This window comes from Agelaius phoeniceus, chromosome 19 (genome assembly GCF_051311805.1).
Source record: "Agelaius phoeniceus isolate bAgePho1 chromosome 19, bAgePho1.hap1, whole genome shotgun sequence".
Classification (NCBI taxonomy): Eukaryota; Metazoa; Chordata; class Aves; order Passeriformes; family Icteridae; genus Agelaius; species Agelaius phoeniceus.
Window position 1 is genome coordinate 10,107,742 of NC_135283.1, and position 25,264 is coordinate 10,133,005.

The 25,264-nt window shown below is 38.0% G+C and overlaps 1 protein-coding gene across 5 annotated transcripts in view; it reads left to right on the top strand.

Moving 5' to 3' along the window:
• HELZ (helicase with zinc finger) overlaps positions 1-25,264 on the top strand; it is an 86,447-nt gene that overhangs the window by 15,075 nt on the left and 46,108 nt on the right. For 3 of the 5 annotated variants that reach the window (XM_054644887.2, XM_077188436.1, XM_054644886.2), the window contains exons 2-11: positions 2,032-2,259; positions 4,000-4,036; positions 7,410-7,534; positions 9,651-9,707; positions 10,530-10,578; positions 10,977-11,052; positions 15,347-15,545; positions 16,632-16,739; positions 17,036-17,333; positions 21,361-21,628. In XM_054644887.2, coding sequence (XP_054500862.1) covers positions 2,050-2,259; positions 4,000-4,036; positions 7,410-7,534; positions 9,651-9,707; positions 10,530-10,578; positions 10,977-11,052; positions 15,347-15,545; positions 16,632-16,739; positions 17,036-17,333; positions 21,361-21,628 — 1,427 coding nt within the window. In that variant the 5' untranslated portion in view covers positions 2,032-2,049. The remainder of the gene's footprint in view (positions 1-2,031; positions 2,260-3,999; positions 4,037-7,409; positions 7,535-9,650; positions 9,708-10,529; positions 10,579-10,976; positions 11,053-15,346; positions 15,546-16,631; positions 16,740-17,035; positions 17,334-21,360; positions 21,629-25,264) is intronic. The other 2 variants (XM_077188438.1, XM_054644889.2) reach the window with 2 other exon arrangements.

The following is a 25,264-nucleotide window of genomic DNA, read 5'->3' on the forward strand; positions in this document are numbered from 1 at the left end:
TTTCTTCAGGCAGTCAGCATAAGGCAATTGATAAGAAACATCTTTGTCTTTTTCATGGTGCCATGTTGGAGGAGAAGGGTTTCAAATCTGTCAGCTGTGCTGGCCAGGTCGCTTAGGGTGGGATCTGTGTTTAATCAGCTCTTTGGGAATAAACACACAGAAGCTCTGCTCAGCCTTTTGGTCAAAGGAATTTTGGTTTTATGTCAGCCAGGAAGTGAGGAAATCAAAAGTACAGCAGAGTTCATGGAGTCCTCTATTTTCAGTCCCTTAGGAGGAAAACAGAATGTACATGAGAAAAACATCAATTAACTGTCGTGTCACTGTGGAAGCAGATCCTAGATTTGTGAAATACACAGTGGCCTAAAATGGTAGTGAAGTGGAAACCAGTGCAATTTTTAGTTGTATCTAGAAAAGATCCTTGCATACACAGCTTAAGAATACCTAACATTTATGTAATTGAAAATCTGTGCTAAGTGATCCAGCAGAATCTTTAATAGAATTACCTCATGAATGAATTTACTCATATGTATGGAAATGCAAAACCTACTTGCCTGCTTCTATTGTTTGAAAGTGCAGACTTATTTTTAGCAGAAAAAGAAATATCTGGATGAATGAGGTAATATTTTGTAAGGCTGTTATTAAGGAAGAGGCACACGTCACAGATTTGTACCAGGATAACTGCAAAATATTCATGCTTGCATTCCTTCATTTTAGAGAAGATTTTTTTATTTGTTGTAAATGAGAAATTTTTATATTAGTGTTTTAAAAGGGAAGCTGGTTTAATCTTGAAAAATCAATATTCCTTTATGTAATTATTTTGATACTGGATGGAAATTTAAGAGCAGAAAGGAACACATAGGATACTATGTTGTACAATATATGAAATGAGTTGTTTACATTTCTTCTGAATGTTGGCTTAGGTATGTGTTAATGGGAAAAGTGGGATAATGGATTATTTTTCATAAGAGGAAAATGCATTTGTTTGACTTGAAATTCTTGAAGTTACTTTACCTTTGGTTGAAAATTGGAAAATACTAAGTAAAAAGAAGGCTTTTAACAGTGAATTTTTAAAGTGGACTAAAAGTATTATTTGAGACGATTAATAGTAATAGTTGGTCTCTAATCAGAAATATTGACAATATGCTGCTTGCTAAAAGCAAAAACAAGAACTCATAAGATTTTTCCTCTTTCAGTTACCAGAACCCATTTTTGTGAAGTCAGCTTTAATGTGCAGTGTCTCTAGGGATTGTGTCATGTATTTAAATATGTCAATGGAGGGAGAATGTGGTCAGGGATTACAGAAATGCTTTGCTCTTCTGCTGGTAGTTCAGATGTGGATAACCATTTCTCTCAGTTTATTGGCAGATAATGTCTGTCTGTGGACAGAATTTTTTTCTAACAGTCTCAATCCCCCCAAATATTTACTTTGAAATCATTGAAGAAGTTCTGCACAAAGGTGTTGGTGTGGCAGGGGTATCTAGACTTTGTCAGCTATAAATGCAGCTAAAGCAGCAGAAGGAAGAGACAAGTGGTTGGTTTGCTGTTGACCCCCTGGTTTTCCTGTCCTTCCCTGTCCATCCTTGTGCTTCACCCAGAGAAAACGTCTCCTCCTCCCAAGTGTAGGTGAGAAGTGCTTGAAGAGAAGGTGTTTGGAGTACATGGCTGCAGGCTCAGAGACAGCACTTAGGGGATGAGTTGTGTTCCTTCCAAAGCAAAGGTCATGGTGCCACTGAAGAGCCAAAAGCCTCTGCTTAAATCCATGCTGACTTTAAAATTTGAAACCCCTGCTTACATTCTTAAAATCAGTCATGGGCTTTAAGTACCTTCTTGAATTAGAATCAAAACCGAGAGCTGGGAGAAAAGCCTGGGAAGAAATCAGTTAGTGAGAAGCTTGGTGCAGGAAATGTGATGGCACAGCACGAGGGGGATGTGATACAGCACCTTGAGACGGGAATGGAAGTTGGTTGGCAAGTTGTCAGTGCCATTCCACAGCTAACCAACGTTTTATCGTCCCCTCTGCCCCCGCTCTAGGATTTCTGTCCCTGAGTCATGGCAGACAGAAGACCAGAGAAGGCATGTGAACAAGCATGTGAATCCCTTAAGCAGCAGGATTATGAAGTGGCAGTGAAGCATTGCACAGAGGCTCTCCTTTCCCTCAGCCAGTACCCCCCAGCTCACCTCCCGGAGCCCTGCCAGGCAGAACTCGACCGCATCAAAATCGAGACTCTTCTGTATAGAATTGCTTCCTTTTTACAACTTGTGAGTGTGACTCTTTATAGTATCTAGTGAACTGGAAAGAAAAGTCAAATATCTTGTATTGTCAAGATTTAAATACCACTCAGAATTTTTGGCGTGTTGCTCTGCCCACAGAATCCTTCTTGCTATAGCATCTATGAGGCTTCTGTCTTGTAGCTCTCCCTGATGTATTTATTTTTCAGGATTTGAACCTCTTGGTTTGGGTCTCAATCAGAGTTTTCTAAACAAATAAGGAAAAATACTTTAAACATTTAAAAAATATATGTATATATTCCAGGAAGGCAAAATATCTGAGTTAAGGTACATATGCTGAATTACATACCAGATTACCTTCTCTTTTAAGAGCATCAAATTAAAGTTTCTGCAAATAAAACCACCAAGAAACAAAGTTAGAAATGCCAGAATCTAGGTAGCTGGTCCATACCTGCTTTAGCTCCATTTTCATAGGCCTAAAATTAGTCTTTTCATGCTTAATCCCAGCTTTCCAAGGCTAGGCTAGAGCATATCTGGTGAAAGATGTAACTTTTAGACTCTGGCAAAAGGTGAAAATGGCTCTTGTAAAGGTTTGTAAATGCAAAGCAAGAGGCATAACCCTGAATTACAGGTGACCCCATTGCCAAAATTGTGTCCTTCCTTTAAAGCATCAGAGCTTCCTTTCTTAAAGGAAAGGACATTTCAGTGCTTAAGAATAAACCTACAACCTGCTTTTTCTTACCTTTCTGAAATGTTATTGCAGATTTACAGCTGCCTTGTCCACTCCAAATCCTCATATATTGAGTAGGAGCAGTTTCATCCCAGGTGGAAAAAGTTTGGCCAAGTCACAAGACCTTGCTGGGCAGCTTTAAGACAAATCTTACCCATCTGATGAAGGGAGTGTTTTTAAGCATTCTTTAAATAAATAGCTGGATTGGACTACTCAGTGTGCAAAATAAGAATTAGGAAACCTCTTAAATGAAGAAGTGACTTATCTTATAGCTCCTCAGGGGAAGAGATTCACAAATAAATGAGGTTGGATTTTCTAATAGAAGTTGTCTTATCACAGACTTGACCTCTCAAAATTATTTCTGTAAACCAATGTGCAGATTGGTGCTTGGATTATTTAATACATTTCTGACATCACTCTTTGAAAATCCTCTAAGGCACCTATGTGGTTGGTCATCATATTATTGCAGTGAGTCTGCAGGGACTTTGGAAAAACACTTGAAATCAAAACCTTGCTATTAAAGACTTGAATTACATAGATACATGAAGTCTTAAAAGAGGGAAACAATCCAAATTTTCCTTCTTGTTTTACTAAACAAAGTAATCTTTAAAATCACCACTGAAAAGACAAAATAATATCTTAAAATTTGAACATTACTATATTAGTGCAAGATTAAAAACCAGTGTCTTGAGAGTTAAGTTTTATATTTTTTCCTAGGTGTTGTGAGCCAACCACAAACATAAAACACACACACACCTTTGCCCATTCAGGCTCCTATTTTAAAATGTCCACATGCTGAGAATTTGAGAAAAAGTCAGCATTTTAACTGAGAATTGGAGAAAAAGTCAGAAATTAGTCTTAATTCTAAGAATTAATTATATTATAATTGACGTATGACTTATGTTCTTTACATGTTCTACCCAGGAAAAGACAAGGTAATGGTTTCTAAAAAGTTTTTAAAAACTTGTAATTCAAGCATGTAGTTGTTTATGCTAACTGGAATAATGCTATTTTTAAACTTTTCATGTTTTACCTTTCAGAAAAAGTATGGGCAAGCAGATGAAGACTGTAGGCATGGTATGCTTATTTCTTTTTTTATTACATAGTGTTATGAATTGCAGTCAGTTGTCTGAATTTTTAAAACTGATGCCCAATATTTGTTAGTGTGCTAACAGTGGTTTTTTCCTATTTAAAATCATGTATCTGCTTTATAATACTTTTTCTGCCTTTTCTTTTTTTCCCTAAAGAGAGATCTCACTATTTTTCAGCTCTTACTCAAGTACCAGGACTCAAATACATGTCTTTGGCTCAGTGGTGCTATTTGGCTAATAGTTATTTTAGTGCACAAATGTAGGAAGAGTTGATAATACCAGGATTCTCACAAAGACACAAAGACAGCTGATTGTTCTGCCTTTCTTCCCAGGGACATGGTGGATATTTTGGTTTGCATTTGGGACTTAGTTCAGAGAAAATCAAGATGATGCACATTTGTTAAAGCTTCCAAATGTGCCTATGTCACGTTGAAGTCGAGCCTTTCATGTGCCACTGCCTTGCTCAGTTTGGGTATTTTTGAAGGAATTTCAAAAATTCCTAATCCTCTGTTGTTCATTTATAATGCAAATTATTCAAAATTCACTGAGAACTCACTGGCTTTGCAGAGTGTTGGAACAGAGTTTATCAGTTAGGTTTGGAAAGAAGAGGTGGGTAGATCCCACCTTCTGGTTTTAATCCTTTAACTACTCCTGAACGTTAAAGGAATTTTTGCAGGTGACAGTTTTGTTGCACAGACTGTGATCTACTCTTCTGACATTCCTGTGCTAGCAATGATAATCTTTAAATTGTTCCTTTCTGGGTTGGTGGGTTTTTATTGTTTTGGGGTTTTTTTAATGTGCTTGTCTTCGTTGAGAGTCAAATCATAGTTTGGGGAATTTGTGGGGCTCTGCAGGCTGCTTGTGAAGGTCCATAAAAATGGACTAAGAAAAATAAACTTGCTTTCTGTAGGCATAAAATTAAAGTTTAACACTTTAAAAAAGTTTTATTGTTGCTTAATCAGTATAATTCTGGAAATAGTCTGAAATTTTGAAATAATTTCTTTTAGCTTATTGATGTGTGCTATAAGGGTGTAATATTCTAACTTCAGAGTTGTCTTTCATGATGGCAAATAAAAGTGAGAGACATATGGAAAGCTGGATGATGGTTAAAGGAGGTAGGAGGGAGAATGCTGTTTTTAATGAACAGTGTTCTCATCAATGAGCTCTGATGGGTTTGTCATGGGGGACAGGGGTGACTTTCATCTGTGGAACTTCTCTTGGTGTGTGTGTCACTTGTCAGTATCTCAAAGGAACTGTCATGGTAACTGCTTGTCATCTCTCACTGGACAGGCATGGAAGTGGGTGGAACAGGACCATTGATGTCTATCTTCCTTTTTAAAATTAAGTAGAAAAAGCAGCCTTTAAATGTATATTAGTTAACAAAGAAATAGCATCCAGATTGATGTTAATTTGCTTCATTTGTGCCAGCATATTCTGCACATATTGTTTCCCAGATCTAAAACTGAGGACAGTTTTGAACTTACTAATGCCATATTTATATATGTAGATAAAAGTGTTGTGTATGTGTTTATATATTTATATGTACACATATACCATATTTTTATGAATATATGAATGAATGATTTGCTTGTGGTTCTCCATGATGTGTGGTTATCAATTGTAGCCCAGCACCTGACATTTGGAATATCTGCATTTATGATCCCAGTAGGTCTTAGTTTTGGTTTTATGTTTGAATTATTGTTGGGAAGAAACTACCTTAGCATGGACTACTTGATACTCACACTCCTTGGTACTCACAGGCTTTTTATAATGGGCAAAGCTTTATTCAAGCTGCTGCTCTGCCTTTTTACAAGACTTGACATGTTGCACAGCTGTGATGGTTTTATTTGAACTGGAATGATCAGGGTTTTCTGGAATAGCTGGAGGAATATGTGTTCTTTATAGTTCTTTACTTGTTCTTCTATGTGCTGCTTGCAGTGTTACAGGGAATGGTGATAACTTAAAAACTGTTAAATTACTCCACAAATCTTTCCCAAGAGATAGTGCTTAATGTGTTGCAACTTTTTATGTGCAACTGTATGTTTTAGCTGGGTGATATTATGCAGATAATGATATGAAATAGCATAATTTGAGATTTATATCTTATATCTTTATATCTATGGAATATATTAATTGGAGATTTAATCTTTGAGATAAAAATAGCAAGCTGTCAGACATGTTAAAGCTATTTTTGGTGCTTCTGCTTCTGATTTGGGAAGTAAGTTCTATTTTTAGCATTGTGGTCTGTACTATCAGAGTGGTGAATTCAGAGTAGTCTTTGAGGCACTTTATGAAAACAGATTTAGTTACCATTGCAGTTTGAAGAGATGCCTAGTTGTTTTTATTTAAATGTTTTGTGGGACTATTTATTTATTGAGTCTTTCATGCAATTTCATGCAATTTCTGTTAACGACGTGAACGTCTGTTGAGTGAGGAGTTTTGATTTATTATTCTAAAATGTAATCCTGAAGTTGTGGTGAATGTGAAATTCCTGTTAGCACTGAGAGGGGCTGTTTGCATCTGCATGAGTAGCAGTATAAACACAGATGTTGATGTTGCTTGCAATAACAGTTATTCTATGATTCCTTAATTTTCAACAACTGTCCAGCCTTCTTTTCAATTCACACACTTAGCTTGCTAAGCTTTTTAGTCACTCTGCCGTTGCATTTTGTGGACAGGTAACACGTGTGATTAAGTGTTGTTGCAGCTTGTCTGAAGCACGTCTGTGTGGTGAAATAAATCCTGTCCCTGCTGGAAGTGTTCAGAAAGTGGCTCTGGCACTGCTCGCTGCTGAGCCCGTGCTAGGAAGCATTCAGAAAGTTTTCTGTTACAGGGAGCCTGTAAATTTCTGGGCTCAGACAATCGTTCCTATATGCCACACTTTGCAGCATAAGTGAATAAAAGGCCTTTTAGAGGAGCAGGAATTGCCCATGAGGAGGTTGGCTATTTTTGGAAACGACAGGGCATGTGTTTTGTGAGCATGAATGGATCTTCCTGAGCATGTTTGTGTTACTGAGAGGTTGTTGGTTGCTATTTCTTTTTTACCCTTTCTGTGAGAGGAGGTCCTTTGTGTCTGTGTCAGATATTTGAGTTTACCCTTCCCATATTTAATTTATGTCTATTTTAGCATGTAAACATGACAACCTTTTTTGAGCTCATGTGCAATATTTATGAGCTGGTGGGAGACAAGCTTCAAGTTAATATTAGACAACAGCACATGATATTTAATTTACATCCAACAAGCCATGGATTTAACCTGAGCTTCAGACTTTGTTTTCTTGTTAGGGGTGAGGGAAAACTGTGTGTATGACTGGAATGGAGGGTGTGCTGAGGGTAATAGTGGCTGATTTGTGTTGCAGTGCTGGGAGAGGGGCTGGCCAAGGGCGATGGATCTCTCCGGGCAGTGCTCTGCTGCATGCATCTCAAAGGGAAGCTGCAAATTGTGTCTAATGTTCTTTCCAAATCACTGATGGGGGAATCACTGGTAAGTGGGTTTGCTGCAATCTACATCATTTAAAGAAACAAGTTTGTATTTCCTTCTTCTAAAAAAATCTGTTTAATAACAAACTTCTGAACATATGTTTCACTGGCAGCTTGCAACAAAAATGGTTTGTGTGGCAATGATAAATATATGGGCACACATGTATCACCAGGATGCCAGGTTTTTTGCATAACCAGTGTTTCAGAGTGTTGTGATTTTGAAAAGTTTTTTCATTGCTGGCCCTGAATCCTCAGGGAATGTAAAATAAATTTGCGTATTTGTGATTGGCAAGAATAATATAAAAATCTCAAACTTTTCCTTGCTTATTCTAAATTGTACCTGACCCCATTTTGTATGGACTTCAGGATTTCTATCCATTAAAGCAGGAAAAAATATTGATTGGACTTTTAAATAACTGGCCCATGATAACTTGTAAGACAGCATAAAAGGCTTTTCAGGAAAAGAAAAAAGCTTTACATTTCAAGATGAAGATAAAGGTTTGAGTTCAAAGCTTCTATTTTACTCTTGAAGCATCTTGTAAAGATGCTTTTAACCCCAGACATGTAAGTAACTTCAGACTTTTATGTGACTACTTATATGGGGAAATGAGGGACATATGTAAGCCTCTAAAGAAGTGTCCTTTTAATTTCTATAGTCTGGATGAAATAGGCATGAACAGTTCATCAGCATGAACTGCTGGAATTAATACACCCAGAAACGTGGTCACAGCTTAGTCAGACTGAGGGGAATGTGTGACATCAGAAACTTGCTGGAGAGCCTCTTACCTTGAGATTGGATCCTGCTGAACTGAATCAGGAGGTTGTTTTTGAGAGTTCTGTTTGTCTGTCTGGTCTGTATCCTGAATTCCCTTCCCCCCAGCCATTGGCTATTTTTACATAAAGAAAGGGTTTTTTTCCTTTGTTTAGCTGTTTTCTCATGAAAAAACGTTTCATTGAAAAATTCCTGGTGAGGTTGAAGGAAACTTGCCTTCAGGAAAAATTAGTAAAATAGTCTTATTGCAGGGAATGTGGAGTGCCCTTGTTTTGAGCTGTTGTTGTGCAAATAAAGGTACCTTTGTATAGAGTTCCAGAGTGTCATCCCCAAGCAGGGTTTGAGAGGTTTTTACAAGCACTAGGTTGTTAGACACAGTTGTTTTCAGTAGGAATATTAAAATCAGCAGCTGATTTACTGACTGTGCCATTGTCTGAAAGAAGAAGTGAAACAAAGTTTTGGAATGAATTTATTGAAGAGTTGGAATCCATCCAGTTTCCTCCCCAGTGGCTGAAGAGAATGATTCTTGGTAATGTTTTTTTGCTCTATTACATTTAAGCTCAACAAGTGAAATTTTCAGCCTTCTGCTGAAAAAGTGAAAAATCATTCTTGAAAAAGCCTAAGTGTGAGGATTGTTAAGTGTGTAAGTTTTCAGCAAAGAGTAATTTCTCCTGCTCAGTCTGAATGTGGAGAAGTCTAACAAATGTAGTAGCACTTAATTAAATTTCTGCAAGAGATTATTGAAATGAACCCCAGGTCTGGGTTTCTTTAATCAAAGTTTTGACTTCCAAGAGTGTGAAATTGTTACAAATACCTATGTATTTCACATAAATTCAGTTTTGAAAGATTTTTACTTCAGTTGTTCTTGACTATGCAGTATCACATGGCTAATCTTTGCTTTTGAGGGAAAACTCCAAAAATTACAGTCTACATCAGAGCAGGAAGAGTTATGGAGGTGCAGAAATTAGTGATCTGTAAAGTAGATCCTTAAAAAGAAATTAATCCATCACTGCAACAGCAGTGAAGGATTATTATAATAATTCTTCAGAGCTGAAGTGTTGCAGTAACCATGATATATTTTTTCCTCAAGTTCTTCTTAATGTGTTGCTTTCCTGAATTGTCCTGTATTGATACTTGCTGTAAGTCTAGTGCTGGTTTGGCCAGTGTAGAATTCCCTTTCTCACCACAATGTTTTCTCAGTTTTATTTAGTGTCATTTAAAATTGGTGCTGTAAGCCAAATTCATTTTTGTTCTCCTGGTGTTGAGGGGGAAATGAACTTGGTTGCTGTGGTTTAATGCAATAATGAAGGTTTATATGTTCAATAATTAATATTCTTTCTGCCCCCAGAACGGGATGGTAACTAAAGATCTCACACGACTGAAAACACTTCTTGCTGAAACAGAGGTAATGATGAGGATATTATTGGGAAAATAATGAGCAGTACCTGAAGCAGCTGGAGGGCTGCTTTCCATGTGTCCCAGGAGATCCAGGCTCACTGGGAACAGGCTGGTTCAAAAATTATTGTTTCTGCTGTGTTGGTCTTTACCCACCAGCCTCTTCAGGAACTTTTCGTCAGTCTTGTAGGATGGATGAGAAAATAAAAAATAATGCTAATAGCTTGTTGATTCCTGAAGTAGTAAGTAGAAAGAATTCCAAGTATTTGGAATAAATCTGCAGTATTTATTTATTTATCTATCACATTTTTCTCTGTTGGAAATTAGTCTGAAGTAATAAATATGACTTCAGAAATTTTTAAAGATTATAAATACCTTCTTAACCACCTTTTTTTTTTCCTTTTTTTTTTTGTACTGGAGGTCAAACCCATGTCTGCTGATTAAATTGTCCCCTCTCCTTTTTTTCCTTATGCTTAGTTATTTAATTGAGCTTTATTTTTGATGTAGATTGAAAGCTGAAAGACTTAACAATGTAGTTTAGTTTTTGGTGTTTCAGAAAGTCACTGCAGTCCATGTTAAGTTGATCTCAGTGTGGAATTTGGTCTTGTAAAAATCTTTAAAAGTTTTTTCTAACCAGTTGACTTGGTGTTCCTGTCAGAATTCCTGTTATTATCAGAATCCCTGTTATCAGCAGGGCTTGTGACTGGAAGTAATTTCAACCTATGAATGATGTTTTTGTAATAATTTTTCTAAAACCCATTTTGACAGCAGTTCTTGTTGATGAAATTTGTTTGTGTTCCTTTATAACTGTGGGCTTTTTATATAATTGTAGGCAGCTGGTAAAGTACCGTCAGGATATCATGTAGAAGATTTAGAAGAAGGTATGTAACTCCATTTTAAAGCTACATCATTTCCTTGGATCCTGCTGAATGCTCAGTGCTGCATTGCAGGCAAAAAGCAAAAAAGGGGCTTGACTGTTGTGATGAGCCCCAGTGAGGTAGAATTATCTCAATATTGACTGAATTTGGAGGCAGAAGTTTCTGTGTATTGACCAGAGGGCTGTATCAGAGCCTGCTGCCTTCTGCAGGTGGTTTGAAATCCACCTTCACCACCTTTGCTCTAAATGAGCTTCTCATGCATTGTAAATCAGTTTGGGGGGTTAATTTTGCTGGTGTTCAGATACATCTTGGGCTGATGCTCAGAGATGTGGATCCCTGAGCAGTTCCTGTCTGACTGGAAAACTGAGAATTGAGAAATAACCACGGTTCTGTCCTGGCAGGGTCACGGGATGGTTGGCACTTCCGCCCCCCTCCCAGGGGCGTCACCAGCAGTGAGGAATACACACTCTGTAAAAGGTAAGGGCAGTGAGAAACACACACTTTGTAAAAGGTAAGGGCAGTGAGGAATACACACTTTGTAAAAGGTAAGGGCAGTGAGAAATACACACTTTGTAAAAGGTAAGGGCAGTGAGGAATACACACTTTGTAAAAGGTAAGAACAGTGAGAAATACACACTTTGTAAAAGGTAAGGGCAGTGAGGAATGCACACTCTGTAAAAGGTAAGGGCAGTGAGAAACACACACTTTGTAAAAGGTAAGGGCAGTGAGAAATACACACTCTGTAAAAGGTAAGGGCAGTGAGAAATACACACTTTGTAAAAGGTAAGGGCAGTGAGGAATACACACTTTGTAAAAGGTAAGGGCAGTGAGGAATACACACTCTGTAAAAGGTAAGGGCAGTGAGAAATACACACTTTGTAAAAGGTAAGGGCAGTGAGGAATACACACTCTGTAAAAGGTAAGGGCAGTGAGGAATACACACTCTGTAAAAGGTAAGGGCAGTGAGAAATACACACTCTGTAAAAGGTAAGGGCAGTGAGAAATACACACTCTGTAAAAGGTAAGGGCAGTGAGGAATACACACTTTGTAAAAGGTAAGGGCAGTGAGAAATACACACTTTGTAAAAGGTAAGAACAGTGAGAACACACACTCTGTAAAAAGTAAGGGCAGTGAGAAATACACACTCTGTAAAAGGTAAGGGCAGTGAGAAATACACACTTTGTAAAAGGTAAGGGCAGTGAGAAATACACACTTTGTAAAAGGTAAGAACAGTGAGAAATACACACTTTGTAAAAGGTAAGGGCAGTGAGAAATACACACTTTGTAAAAGGTAAGGGCAGTGAGAAATACACACTCTGTAAAAGGTAAGGGCAGTGAGAAATACACACTTTGTAAAAGGTAAGGGCAGTGAGAAACACACACTCTGTAAAAGGTAAGGGCAGTGAGGAATACACACTTTGTAAAAGGTAAGAACAGTGAGAAATACACACTTTGTAAAAGGTAAGGGCAGTGGGAAACACACACTCTGTAAAAGGTAAGAACAGTGAGAAATACACACTCTGTAAAAGGTAAGGGCAGTGAGAAATACACACTTTGTAAAAGGTAAGGGCAGTGAGGAATACACACTCTGTAAAAGGTAAGGGCAGTGAGGGATGCACACTCTGTAAAAGGTAAGGGCAGTGAGGAGTACACCCTCTGTGAAAGGTAAGGGCAGTGAGGAGTACACCCTCTGTGAAAGGTAAGGGCAGTGAGGAGTACACCCTCTGTGAAAGGTAAGGGCAGTGAGGATTTTACACTCTGTAGAAGGTAAGAGTAGTGAGGGATGCACACTCTGTAAAAGATAAGAGCAGTGAGGATTTTACACTCTGTAAAAGGTAAGGGCAGTGAGGATTTTACACTCTGTAAAAGGTAAGGGCAGTGAGGATTTTACACTCTGTAAAAGGTAAGAGCAGTGAGGAATGCACACTCTGTAATAAGAGCAGTGAGGAGTACACACTTTGTAAAAAGTAAGAACAACAAGGAGAACACACTCTGTAAAAGGTAAGGGCAGTGAGGATTTTACACTCTGTAAAAGGTAAGAGCAGTGAGAAATACACACTGTAAAAGTTATCTCTTTGCTGAACCCCCAGCAAGGGAGCAGAATGGTTCCTCTTTCATTCACCTGCTGACAGAATGCTGAAGAGGCCAGGAAAGTGGAGGTGCTTGTTTCCTGTGCTTGTTAGAACAGGAGTTGACCTGTTCACAGGTTTTTGGAAGAGTCAGTTTATCCAGCAGCACTTTATAGAATGGAATCACTAACTCAGTTTTCATAATACAGTGGTTTGAGGGGCATTTTTCTAGTGACAGGTCAGCATCTGTCTTTCTCTCTCCCCTACCTTTTCTGATTTGGGTGATTTCAGAGGTGTGAAGGTTCCCCAGGCAGCAGTGTAAGCAGACTGAAGCACAGTCAAGTTTCAGTGCTGCCTCCTGATAAATGAACTTTGTTGCTAGATGGGCTTTGTCTTCAGATAAAAAGCCCAGAATTTCCCTCAGATCTCATTATTTTCCCTTTTGCATATAGTCAGATACACAAAGAAGATCCAGTGGCTTGTATTGGTGTTTCTCCTTGTCTTCTCCAATCATCTGGTCAATATTGCCTGTACTTTGTGTTCTTAATTGTCATTGCTTTACATAAAAATGTATTAATATATATGGGGAAGAACCATCATTATGCATTTGATTCTGCCATTTATGTAACTAATGCAAATTATTTTCAAAAGCTCTGACCTGCTTTTTAAATGGCATGACTGAACTGCTGATTTTGAGCTACTTTTGGCATGATTTTCTAGAGATGCTAAATCTTGGCAACTCTTCTTGACTCTTAATCATGTCTGGTGCTTATTCAGCAATTTAAAAAAAGCAGATATTTACAATTTTTAGCTTGTGGTGATCTTTTGTTGAGTAACATCTATCCCATGTTTCCAACCATTGCTCTGAAACGTTTTTCCACTGAAGCTGTAATGAGCTTTAGGCTCACTGTTAACCCTTCCAGTAGGAAGGATTGTGCCTTGCTCAGCAATTCCCTCTGAGCAGCATCATTCTGAGCAGGGACTGAAGATTTTAGTTCCTTAGGAGGAGGCAGTTGCAGGTACTGAATATGGATTTTTGAAGGTCTGGTTTATTTTTCCCCTGTGCCATAAAGCAGTAGGAGTGCAGAATATTTATTCTAGATAATGAAGCTATGGAATTGCAGGAGGTATTAAATAAGAAAGTAAAATCGAGGGGGAAAAAAGTGTTAAAAATATGAACAATAGGATCTTGGAAAACCTAAATAATGATGACAAATTTTAAAGTAATATGCTTTCCTGTTAAATAATGAAAAGGAAGCTCACTTGATTTTAAATCTGCTATGTAGGTTATAAGAACAGGTCAGCAATTTTTTATGCTTGCACTCCATTTACTTTAGGAAGTGAAATTCATAATTGTACTTTAGCATTCTAATGCAGTGGTGAATTGGAAAATTGACAGAAAGAATACTGAAATTGACTGCCAAGAAAAAACATTTTAATTTCAAATATATTAAGAATCATAGCTTGAGAAGGCCTTTAGTGACATGTTATATATCATGTTTATTTTGTTTACAATTTGGGCATGCAAACTTTCAAGTCCATTTCTTAAAGGAAAAGTGTATGCTAAATCAAATTATAGCCACTGATGCAAGTGTGACCTAGATGTGCAGGTACTTGTGCTGCAAGGTTTTCAATGTCACAGTCAGGGGTGGCTTGGTTTTCTCTCACAGCTCAAAGTGCACAGTTTAATTCGCATTATATAACACATGTAGTATGGAAATAAAAAATGTGATGTTTGCATTAACTTTTTATAGTTTCCTTTTGCAAAACAAACAAAACAAACAAACAAAGCATCTCCTGGCCAAATTCTATTCTGTATAACCAATGCTTTCCTGGTAGCTTCAGAACTTAAATCTCTCTCCCTATTTAATTTTCATTTTGTCATCTATTTTTTAAGTGCTTCAGTTTTGAAGAATGATGGAGCTGCAGCTACTGCCTTGTGGTTTATAATTTTAATACAAAGTTAAATTATAAAAATAATCCCCAAATTATACAGGCATTTGCCCAGACTTGCAGTAAATTCTGAGAACTAGAATGCTTCAATTGTATACAGGCCTTTGGAATAGCATTAATTCGATGCATCAGCACATGCCACTAAGTGGAAAATGGATTTCTTTAAGAAATTCTTAGTGTCTGCAAGAATAGATCCTTTTACACTAATAGACCCTTTCCAAAGAGGAGCATTAAACCTTTTCCTGAAGGTTTCTGTGGAGGTGTATTTAGTAGAAGGGACCATGTGATGTCACTGTTGCTCCAGGAAAAACTGCTGATTGAGTATTTATCAGCTCATAATGTAATCACTGGAAGAAATTATGCTACATCTTTCCTTTGCCCTTGATTAACAGGGGGCTTTGTGCATATTAATACAGTGCCTAGTCATTTCAGGGATGCTCTGTGATCTCCTTGTGTTAATTGCTGTACAAACACTTGATTCTGTTTTCTTTAAAGCTGGAAATTTCTTAAGACTTCCATCCCCCTGTATTTCTAAGAAGAAATTTTATATATTTTCCTGAGCTTTGCAATGAGAGAAGCTGCTGTCTCTTTTAGAAAATGCTGTATAAATATATATATATTTCCAAATTAGTTCACATGGACTAAACTGCATTTAATTCTGTGAGAGAAACTTAAAAACTCCTTCTGGTTTTACAAGTAAAATTGTGTTTGTCTTTTTTTTAATAATGTTTTTTCCTATTTTATGTAGATTTTTAGAGCAAGGGATCTGCAGGTATGGTGCCCAGTGTACTTCAGCACATTCCCAGGAGGAGCTGACGGAATGGCAGAAGCGCTACGCTTCCCGCCTGATCCGCTTGAAACAGCAGAAGGAGAACAAGCAGTGCTCAGGCAGTTACATGGAAACCCTCATTGAGAAATGGATGAATTCCTTGTCTCCTGAGAAAGTGGTAAGGAAAATACCCTGCTTCTCTATGTGATCAGTTAAAACTAACATGAGCCTGGTTTTGGCTCTATCAGAGCTGCTCGAATCACTCCTCATCAAGAAATTGTCCAACCAATTTGCTCCCCTTTCCATCCTGCCCTGGGTCTTTTTGCAGAGAGACTTAGGCTGATTTTTGGGTTAATCACAGCTCTTTCATTTTGCATATTCACTATTCCCAGTGTAGGATGGGTCAGCAAGTCTCATGGTATTGTTCCTATTCCCTGACTAGATGGCAGAACTTCTTAAACTGGGGAATAAGTGGTAAAGGTTTCACAGCTTAGTGGGGAATACTCTTACTCTAACTCTTACTCTAAGACTCTTACTCTAAAACTCTTAACTCTTACTCTTCCTCCTACTCTTACTCTTAGTGGGGAATACTCTTAATTGCATGTGGCTCCTTTTCCCTGCCTGCAGCTGCAGGCCTTGGTATGAAGAGCAGCCAATCCCCCAAATATTCAGAAGTGTTTGAGTACCAAGGAGTGTGGGATATGGATATGATCAAAGTTAGCAGCTCTTTGGAATTAGAAAGAACATTTTTTGTGGCATTCGACCACTGACCCTAAGGAGTTTTTGGTCCATCTATTGTTGATTAAAATCTGAGAAAAATGGACTTCAGCAAAATGCATTGATGAGTAAAAAGAGTAGAAAGCCTGATTATTTTTTCATGTTGTCTCAATAGTCTCGTTGATGTCAGTGAGATCTGAGATCTTCTGGGCCTCACTGTATCTCAGATCCTTTTTTCCAAATGAGATTCTGTTCTGCTTTAGACATTTACAATTAAGTTGTTTATTGAAAATCAAGTCTTGTGGTTAATTGTCCCTAAATGGTTCTATTCTACACTTCCACAGTGTGGTCTGGTAGATTTAGCTTGTCTCTCTGCATTAGCACATATTTACATCAATTCCTGAGTGGGACTTGCATCAGTCCTGCACAATCTGGGAAGCCATTCTTTCCTCATTCTATTAAACAAAATGCTTCCTTTTCCTGAATGTTTGTGTTTTGATACTGTGTGTAGAAGTTTAATGTTACCTTCCTTTTTTTTGAAATCTAGCTTAGTGAATGTGTAGAAGGAGTGAGAGTAGAACATAATCCCGAGCTCTCAGTAACTGTCACCACCAAAAAGTCTCACCAGACATGGACATTTGCTCTCACATGTAAGGTAGGACTACTTATTTTTTAGTAGTAATAACTAGAATGCTACCCATAACCTTTTGTAATTAAGATTTCAGTTGCATCTTCCTTAAAACAGAGAAACTTCCTAGCACCATCCCTTCTCTCTCTTTTTTCCCAGCAGCTCTGGTGATTGTGTAGCAACTGCCCAGATATCTGGAAATCAGGCAGGACCTGTACCTGCTCTGAAAAATGGATAGTTCTTATTAACCCTTTTAATCTGATTGCAAATGAAGATATTCCTGGAATAATTTCAGTATTTCAGCCTTTGCCTTCCTTTTGCAGCCTGCCAGAATGCTGTACCGAGTGGCATTGCTGTATGATGCCCATCGCCCCCACTTCAGTATCGTTGCAATATCTGCTGGAGACAGCACTACCCAGGTATCACAAGAAGTTCCAGAAAACTGTCAGGAATGGATAGGAGGAAAGATGGTCCAGAATGGAATAGATCACTATATATACAAAGTCAGTATAGCCTTTAACACAGAAATCTTTGGGACTTTTCGCCAAACTGTGGTGTTTGACTTTGGATTAGAGCCAGTCCTCATGCAACGAGTGATGATTGATGCTGCTTCCACTGAAGGTAATGTACTAAAACTTTATTTTTTTTATTGTGGAGATCTTTCATGTCATCTATTTCCTTTTCAGTTTTGGGCAGAACAGCATCTCTGTCTGCTCATGAATGTTTTGTGCTGTTTGTTGTGTTCTTCATAGATATGAATAGAAATAGCAGGCAAAAGCTTCAGAGGGTGCAAATCAGGCAAATAATTGGAATATGACTTACTTTGTGTCAGGACAGAGCTCCTAAGTATGATTAAAATGCTGTGAATTTCTAGTTTGGTGTGTGTCTGAGTGCAGCACTGGAAGTTCTGCCCTTATGAAAACATGTTTATGTTTTTATAAACATTCTTATATTGATGAAGACATTAAATATGTCAGAAAAGGTCGTTAGAGAAATGAAGTGTTTCTGTATAAGAATACACAGGGTAATAAAACAGTAATTAAAACAGATTATCTGAGAAGTTGGTTTGTATTTTTTTCTTCTCTTGTAATGCCTGACTAGGTTTATCAAAGGCAAGAGGCTGAGTATAGGCTTGTAACTCAATAATTTGCTGCTGACATGAATTTTGAAAATGTTAAGAAAGTGTAACTATATTTGTGTTTTCAGATAAAGAAATGAGCTACAAATTACTGTGTTTAATCTGTTTCTTAAACTGATCTGTGTCTCTCAGTTCAAACCTGAAATAACTCCAGTATGAGAAAAATGTCAGAAAATGGAAAGATGTTTGAAGAGGTGCAAAAAAAGAAGGAAGTACTTTGATTTATGGTGTAAGAGAGCTAAATATAGGTCACTATATCACTCAGCAGTAAGCCATTGGGTGGGATACAGGATTTTAATTTTTAATGAAAATTTGAGAGATAAAAACACCAATGAAACAAAATTGTAGCACTGGGATTCAAGCAGAAAGAAGAAAAAAAGGGAAAAGGAAGGAAAAAAGATGAAGCTAAGAAAACAGCAGTTTTCTATTCCTGGCCTTGATTTCCATGTAACAGATTAACATTTGCAGCATTCATGGAACAAAGCTGTAAATAGCAAATACCAAAGATCATGATCTTTTGAGATGCCTCAAGTGCCTGTAGGCAGGAGCAGGGGGGCAGAGCATGGTGTAACATCTCTGGGAGCACAGGGCATGGCACTGCCAGGGAGTGGGAGCTCTTCCATGATCTCCATGTGGCTGATCACAGATCTGAACCACTGGGCCTGTGGAGAACAGTCCTTGCCTTGTAAACCTGGGCAAGAGAAGGGAACCAAGCCGTGAGTTACTTGCAGAGTCAGAATTCCTGTCAAACCAGTCTTGGTCTGGAGCCTTAAACCAGGTCCTAACCACAGATCCCAGAGCAGAATTCCACATGGAGCTGATGGGTGAGGTGGAGGCAGCAGCCCCCAGCATCAGGTGCTGCTGTTTCCTTCCCTTGTGTTCTGTCTGTGTGCACAGGGACGCTGAAGTCTTCAGGCAGGGCACCACTAACACTTACTTCAAATGGAAAGGGAGTTAGGAGCTCTACAGATAATTGTAACTACAGAACCCTGGGCTTTTTGCTGTGTTTGTTAGAGGTGTGTAATAGGCAAGGGAAAGGATCTGCATCACTGCACTGGATCTGTGTCATGATGGGTGAGGTGGAGGTAGCAGCCCCAGCATTAGCTCCTTCCTTCACTTGTTGCCTGTCTGTGTGCACAGGGACACTGCAGTCTTCAGGCAGGTCACCACTGTGGTAAAGTGAATATTATATGGCTCTAGGCAGATATTCACTCTATGTATTTTGAAGTATTGATTAGTAGTGCTGTATTAACATTTTAATAATATAGTAAATGTAGTCTTGTAGTTAAAAGGTAACCTTTGTAGTTAAAATAAGAACTATGTAAGTGGGATATTTTTTTAAGAAAGGAATGAGGCACTCACACCAGATAGCATCCACAGGACACCTAAATCTTTCAGAGAAAAAGAATTTATTGCCCTCATATCAGAAGAAACGAATTTCTTCCCGCCTCAAAGGCACTGTTAGGATTAAGAGGAAGAAGTTGACACAGACCAGATAGAATCCTGTGTTTGAATGGAATTTATGCATCATGTATGAGGTGTATGAACATGCAGCAGGCTGTTGTTTTTAAGGGTTAATCCTTTGTTAAAGGGTGCCCTTTTTTGGGCTCATGCTGTCCAGGAAAAGGTACCCGGACGTCCATAACTCTTTGTCTTTATTGTCTCATCTTGTCCTAATTCAAATTGTCCAAATTATTATTACTCTAATTGTATTACTATTTATACCCATTTTATTACTATTAAACTTTAAAAATTTTAAAAACAAGTGATTGGTGTTTTCCACAACCACTAATACTTATTTCAAATGGAAAGAGTCTTAAGAGCTTTACAGATAATTGTAACTACAGAATCTTGGGCTTTTTGCTGTGTGTGTAATAGGCAAGGGAAAGGGATAACTACATTGGATCTGTGTCCAATTCCATAATTTCTTTTACTTTTTGGTATATATGAATTGAGATCTTGTAGAAATGCTTTTCTAACAGAAAGATGCCTGAGGTCTCTGTGTTTGCTTGTAACTCAGGGCCCTGTTGAGATGTTTAGGCAGGAATGAAAGGTCAACATTAAAATATTTTAATAGAAGAGCCTCCATTCTGCATGTTGAAATCTTTATTTACAGCAGAAGAAGGGAGCTGTAGGAAGTTTTCTGTGCACTGATTATGTACTAACTGCTCTTTAAGAAAGTGTCACTGTGTGTGCAATCTGTGCCAGGAGCTGTTTATGTCAGGCTCCCAGGGAAAGCCTCTCCAGTGCTGGGAATTAAATGGCTGTTGTTCCAGCAAGCAAGGAGTCAGTCCCAGCATAATTACTGAGCTTTGGGGATCTGAGGTGTGATTTGTAGCAGAGAAAGCTTCATTTATGGTGATGTTATTTCAGACACACAAATCACACAAACTTGGACTTTTTCTTGCCGTACAACTGTAGCTACTGCTATGGTTCAGGCTTGAGGGATGTATTTAAATGTGTCTTCTTAGTGAACACATGAGATCAGTGAGTAAGATAAGCCAGGTTCCTGTAGTCAGAGTCAAGCTGAACAGAGATTTCTTCTGCTAAAATATTGGGGTTTTTTCTTATTTAGACTAAAGACAGTCAAGATGATGTTAAGCATTTAATTTGAATTTGAAAATGTCTTTTTTGCACATTTTCAGCGTTGGTGTGATATCCTGGATACCTATGTTAAATCTTACTCAGAGATTATACATTAAGATAGCATAGCTTGACTATAAATGCCAAATATTTTCAGCTCTGCGATTTAACTGCAATTCTCTTAACTGATTCACTGTTGTCATAGTGGTTTTGTGGTTTTAATGGATATATTCTAGGGGGCTGTAGACAAGTGCTTGGTCTTCCGTTTCTTATCTAAGTTATGTGGTCTCTGAAATCAGGGTATGCTGAAAAATTAATTTCCTTTGAATTTTCTAATTTTATATCATGTTAGGTTACATTTCCCCAGTTTTCTTAGGAAAATAGCTTTAGCTGTTTTATGTAACTGCACCACACACAGATTAAGAGACTGTAGAAGTTTTTAAAGGCTTTCACAGTGCTGCAAATGCAATGATTCCTTAGCATCTGATTTATCAACTTGTTTTTATGACCTTCTAAATTTTGCAATATACATTGTAGGGTTCCACACTATTTAATGATTTTGAAATGAGGGGATGTTGCAGTTGAGTTTTAAAGTGAATTGCAGTTCCAAGTCCTTCAAAGCTGTTCAAGTAAAAGTGCTTTTTTGTCTTTATTAATTCTAATTGCTATCTTAGAATATTTTATTCTCTGATACTCTTGGAGAGCCTGCTTGCTCTCTGTGCACACCTGAAAAGGAGAGGTGGTAAATCCCAGCAGTGAACTGCCTAAAGGTGTTGTGGGCAGAGGAGACTCTGCCTGTGTTTAGGTATCTCTGAGGGGATTGGTTTTACTGGTGGGTTTTGTTTGATTGGTTCATTTTTGGCAATAAAGCCAAGCCAGCTGGGGTTTATAAAAACAAAGCTCCCCTTCCCTGCTGTGTCCATGCAGACCTTGAATACCTGATGCACGCACGGCAACAGCTCCTGACCACAGCCAAGCGTTGGGATTCCACCTCCAAGACCATTGTGGAGTTTGAGCCTAATGAAACTACTGAACTGGAGAAGAGCCTTCTCAGCAGATACCAAATCCCTCTGTCTGCTGACCAGCTGTTCACACAATCTGTCCTGGACAAATCATTGACCAAGAGCAACTATCAGTCACGGCTCCACGACCTCCTGTACATTGAGGAGATAGCACAGTACAAGGAAGTTAGCAAGTAAGTGATTCCTTTATGAAAATATTCCTATTAAAATCAGGGTGACAGCTTTTGTCATTAAAGCTACCTGCTTCTTTAAGGTACTGAGGCTTCCTGGTTCTTTGAACTGAACCTGAATGGGTCTGGAACAATAATATTTGGAAAAGGTCACTATCACTTAAATGTAAATTCCTGCTAATTCATTGAAAACAAACAGTCTGTATCAGTCTGTGCTTACAGTTGCAGGCACTAAGCAGCTGTTGGATGTGGTTTTGTTAATTAATTTTGTCTGTCTATACAAAAATACATTAATAATAGTTATATTTTTGTTCTGTGTGAAAGTAGGTTATAGCAAAGGAATATATAAAATCTTTGTAAAAAGAGTTGAATTGTGGGTGGATCAGACTGATCTTGTGATGATGTGGTAGATGACTTTATTTATTTCCTAAATAGGTTGATACCCAGTTTCTGAATAAAAGTTCCTAATAAAAGGCATATAATATACATTGTTTGGTTTGTTGTGTCTTTAGGTGTTAGCTACAAATTACCCAACTTGTGTAGATGCTTGAAAAATATGGATTTAGGTAAAAGATGTGAAATTCACACTTACAGACCTTCATGTGGACTTTTCTTCTGTAGTTCAATATTTGTGGTCAAAAATCTTTCCTGTATTCATGGAGTACAAAAGAGTTTTAGAGTTTTGTCACTACTCAGAATGGAAAGTCTAAAAGATATAACATCATTGTAGCCTATTTGGGTAGCAAATTTAGTTTTATCAATTACTTGAAGTTCCAAATCAGGAAGTCTTTTTTAAGATACCATTCCTGGAGTTACAGAGGTTCAGTTGAACCAACCCTCTAGAACACAGAAAGAAAATGCTGTGAATAGTTGTATTTCCATTGCTTTTAAAGCAGAAAAATGGTTCAATTTCTTTTTTAAATCTCAGCTGAAGGGCAGCATTTGAGCTGTTTCTTATCTTTTATCACTGCTGCACTCTGCTCTTGAGCTGGAGTCTAACACATGCAGCAATCATGCTTGAACACTGGTTCCAGCTTACAGAAATATTCTCCATCATACATATTTATAAACAACTTTTGAAATAAAAGTGGATTTAAAGTAAATATTATGAAATACCATTAAGACATGAGCAGTATTTCTACTGATAGAATTTTCACTTTGGGAGTTACACTCTCCTGCCTCATAGGAAACCAAAGACCAGCAAACCTGGAGAAATGGAAGAAAAATAAGTGTATCCTGTATGTAATGCTTCCCCTTTTGACTATTTGGTGCAGCAGTAATTTATTACTTGATTAAGTTAAAAGTAAGTTAATATGTTCTTGAAATCTTCTGTTTTGATAGTGTTGATGACAAACATTCTTTTGATCTTGTAGCTGACCCACTTTATTGCAAGAAGGCTGAAACCAGCAGACATTTCCACTCCTCTGTGGCTAAGATCACACACTTGGTATTCTCTAGTGAAGTGTCAGGGCTGCAAGCCTGGAAATGGCTGAGAAATCCAGATGCAAGTGGGTTGTGCCTCCTCTGAAGTGGTGCCACAGTGACAGTGTTGATGAGCTCAAGGGTTTGTGAATGTACATTGTAGAAGGAGGAGGATTGGCAGCGTGGTCTTCTGACAGCACTGGAGTAACACCAGTGTCAGAGTGAAGTGCATCCTTGCCTTTGAAGAATGTTGATGGTTTCTCACTTTCTAGGAAGGGGCTGGTTCAGACTTGCTGTGGAATCACCTGGGTGGAACTGGAAACAACACTACAGTGTTGTAGTAGCTCAAACATATATTGAATTTATTCATTAGGGAGTTCTGGACAGAGAACTTTACGTTAAAATTGTGTTTATTTTAATATTTCAAGAGACATTTATACAAGTTATTCCACATGAGTATCACAAAACAGAATAATAAGGGAGTCACTGCTGTTGAATTTCCAAGTGCAAACACACTGTTTTTGAGGAAAACCAAAGCAATGTTCCAATCTTGATAGCAGTTGGGTTTTGCAAAGTGTAGAATATCTGTTCATGGTTTTAAAACACTTCCTGTCTCTCTTGCATATTGAAAGAAAAGCAATATATACTTCTTAGAGTGACTAGAACATTTTCTTGTATGAACATTAAAGGGTGTGAGGTGACAGACAGCTCCTTCCATGCTCCCAGAATTCCAGAGCAGATTTCTCCTCAAGGCTGTGAACACGTCAAGTACCGGCTTTGAGGGAAAATAAATTTGTTTTTGTCATTACTGTGGGTTCCACTGATCCCTCCCCAGGCAGGTGTCCCACTGCACACCCTGAGCCCTGCAGGTGTCAGTGTCACAGCAAATGTGCTGAATGTGCTTTTTGCAAAGTGGCACCTGGGGCTTTGGCCAGGATGGCTTTGTTTGCCTTCAGGGAGTTTGTTGTTTGCTTTGGTACTGGATGATTAATGATTTATGAAGTCATTCTTCATAATCATTCTGTGGTTTTAAATATGAACAACAGGTTTTCTTGTAGCTGTTTCATGAACACTGCAGGTAGGCTGGCATTTGCAGTGCTTAGGAGGAAATAAAAGGTTTTGATTTTTTTAATAAACCTGACTGAAAACCGTATTTGTCTAACCCTGCAAAACAAGGGTGAGAAATGGATGAAAGAAGCAACTTCTGATTTTTAAAAATCAAATCCTGAGAAGATTTTGTAGTTTTGTATTTTGCCAGAAGGTGTCAGCTTGCTCAATGGAAATTGCTTCATAGTCTAAACTTGAGATTCCCTTTAGCACAGCAGATGCAGCTCAGTCATTTATGAAAACACTAACCTGTGCCTTGTCTCAGAAATGCTATAAAACTGTTTTGCAGCACGTTTTTGTGAATCTGAATTTCAGCTGATACATATTCAGCCGCATAGGGATCAACTTTAGGGAAGTTTCAACAAAAGAAATTCACAATAGCAAATGATTGTACCTCAGTAAGAATTCCCAGCCCTTGTTACTCAGTGAAATGTTTTATATAGTGTTTTAACAAGGAGCTGGGAGTTCTGTTTCAGATGTGGCTGACTTGCTGATAGCTCCTTTGGAATAGTGCAGCACTTCAATAGAAGAAAACTTGTCTTTTTCTTATGGGGTTTTTCTTGGTCCGTGTTGAAATGGGAAGGATTGGGTGAAGTTTTCACTGGAGCTTGTGCAGTAACCTCTGTGGTTGGTGATAACCAAACAGATCTCTGTTAGGTAAGAAAATTTCCCTTGATTTTGGAGAGTGGAGGACTGGGAAATTCAGATCTGACAATGCCCATCTTCTGTAAGGAAGGAGCTGTTACCACATGGGGGCAAACTTGCAGTTTTTGTGCAAGATTCGTAGTTCGGCAGATCTGAAAAAATACATCTGATTGGTTTGGTAGATGTTTAATTACCAAGCTAAAATTTGGATTTTATTGTTAGAGGCTTATGGTTATTGATACTGCAGGGCTTAACTGAGCAATTACCAATTTATTAGGTTAAAATAGAAATTATAAGAAGAACAGATCAAATCAAACCAGTGTAAGTATGAAAAGTATTATAAGAAAAGAATGTATTTTTCCAAGAGGTTTTATTTCATTTGTGAATGGGTGTTACTTTTTTTCTGTAATTTGTTGCAAATTTAGGAAAAAGTTGCTGATGAGAAAAGAACTGAATGTTGTTACT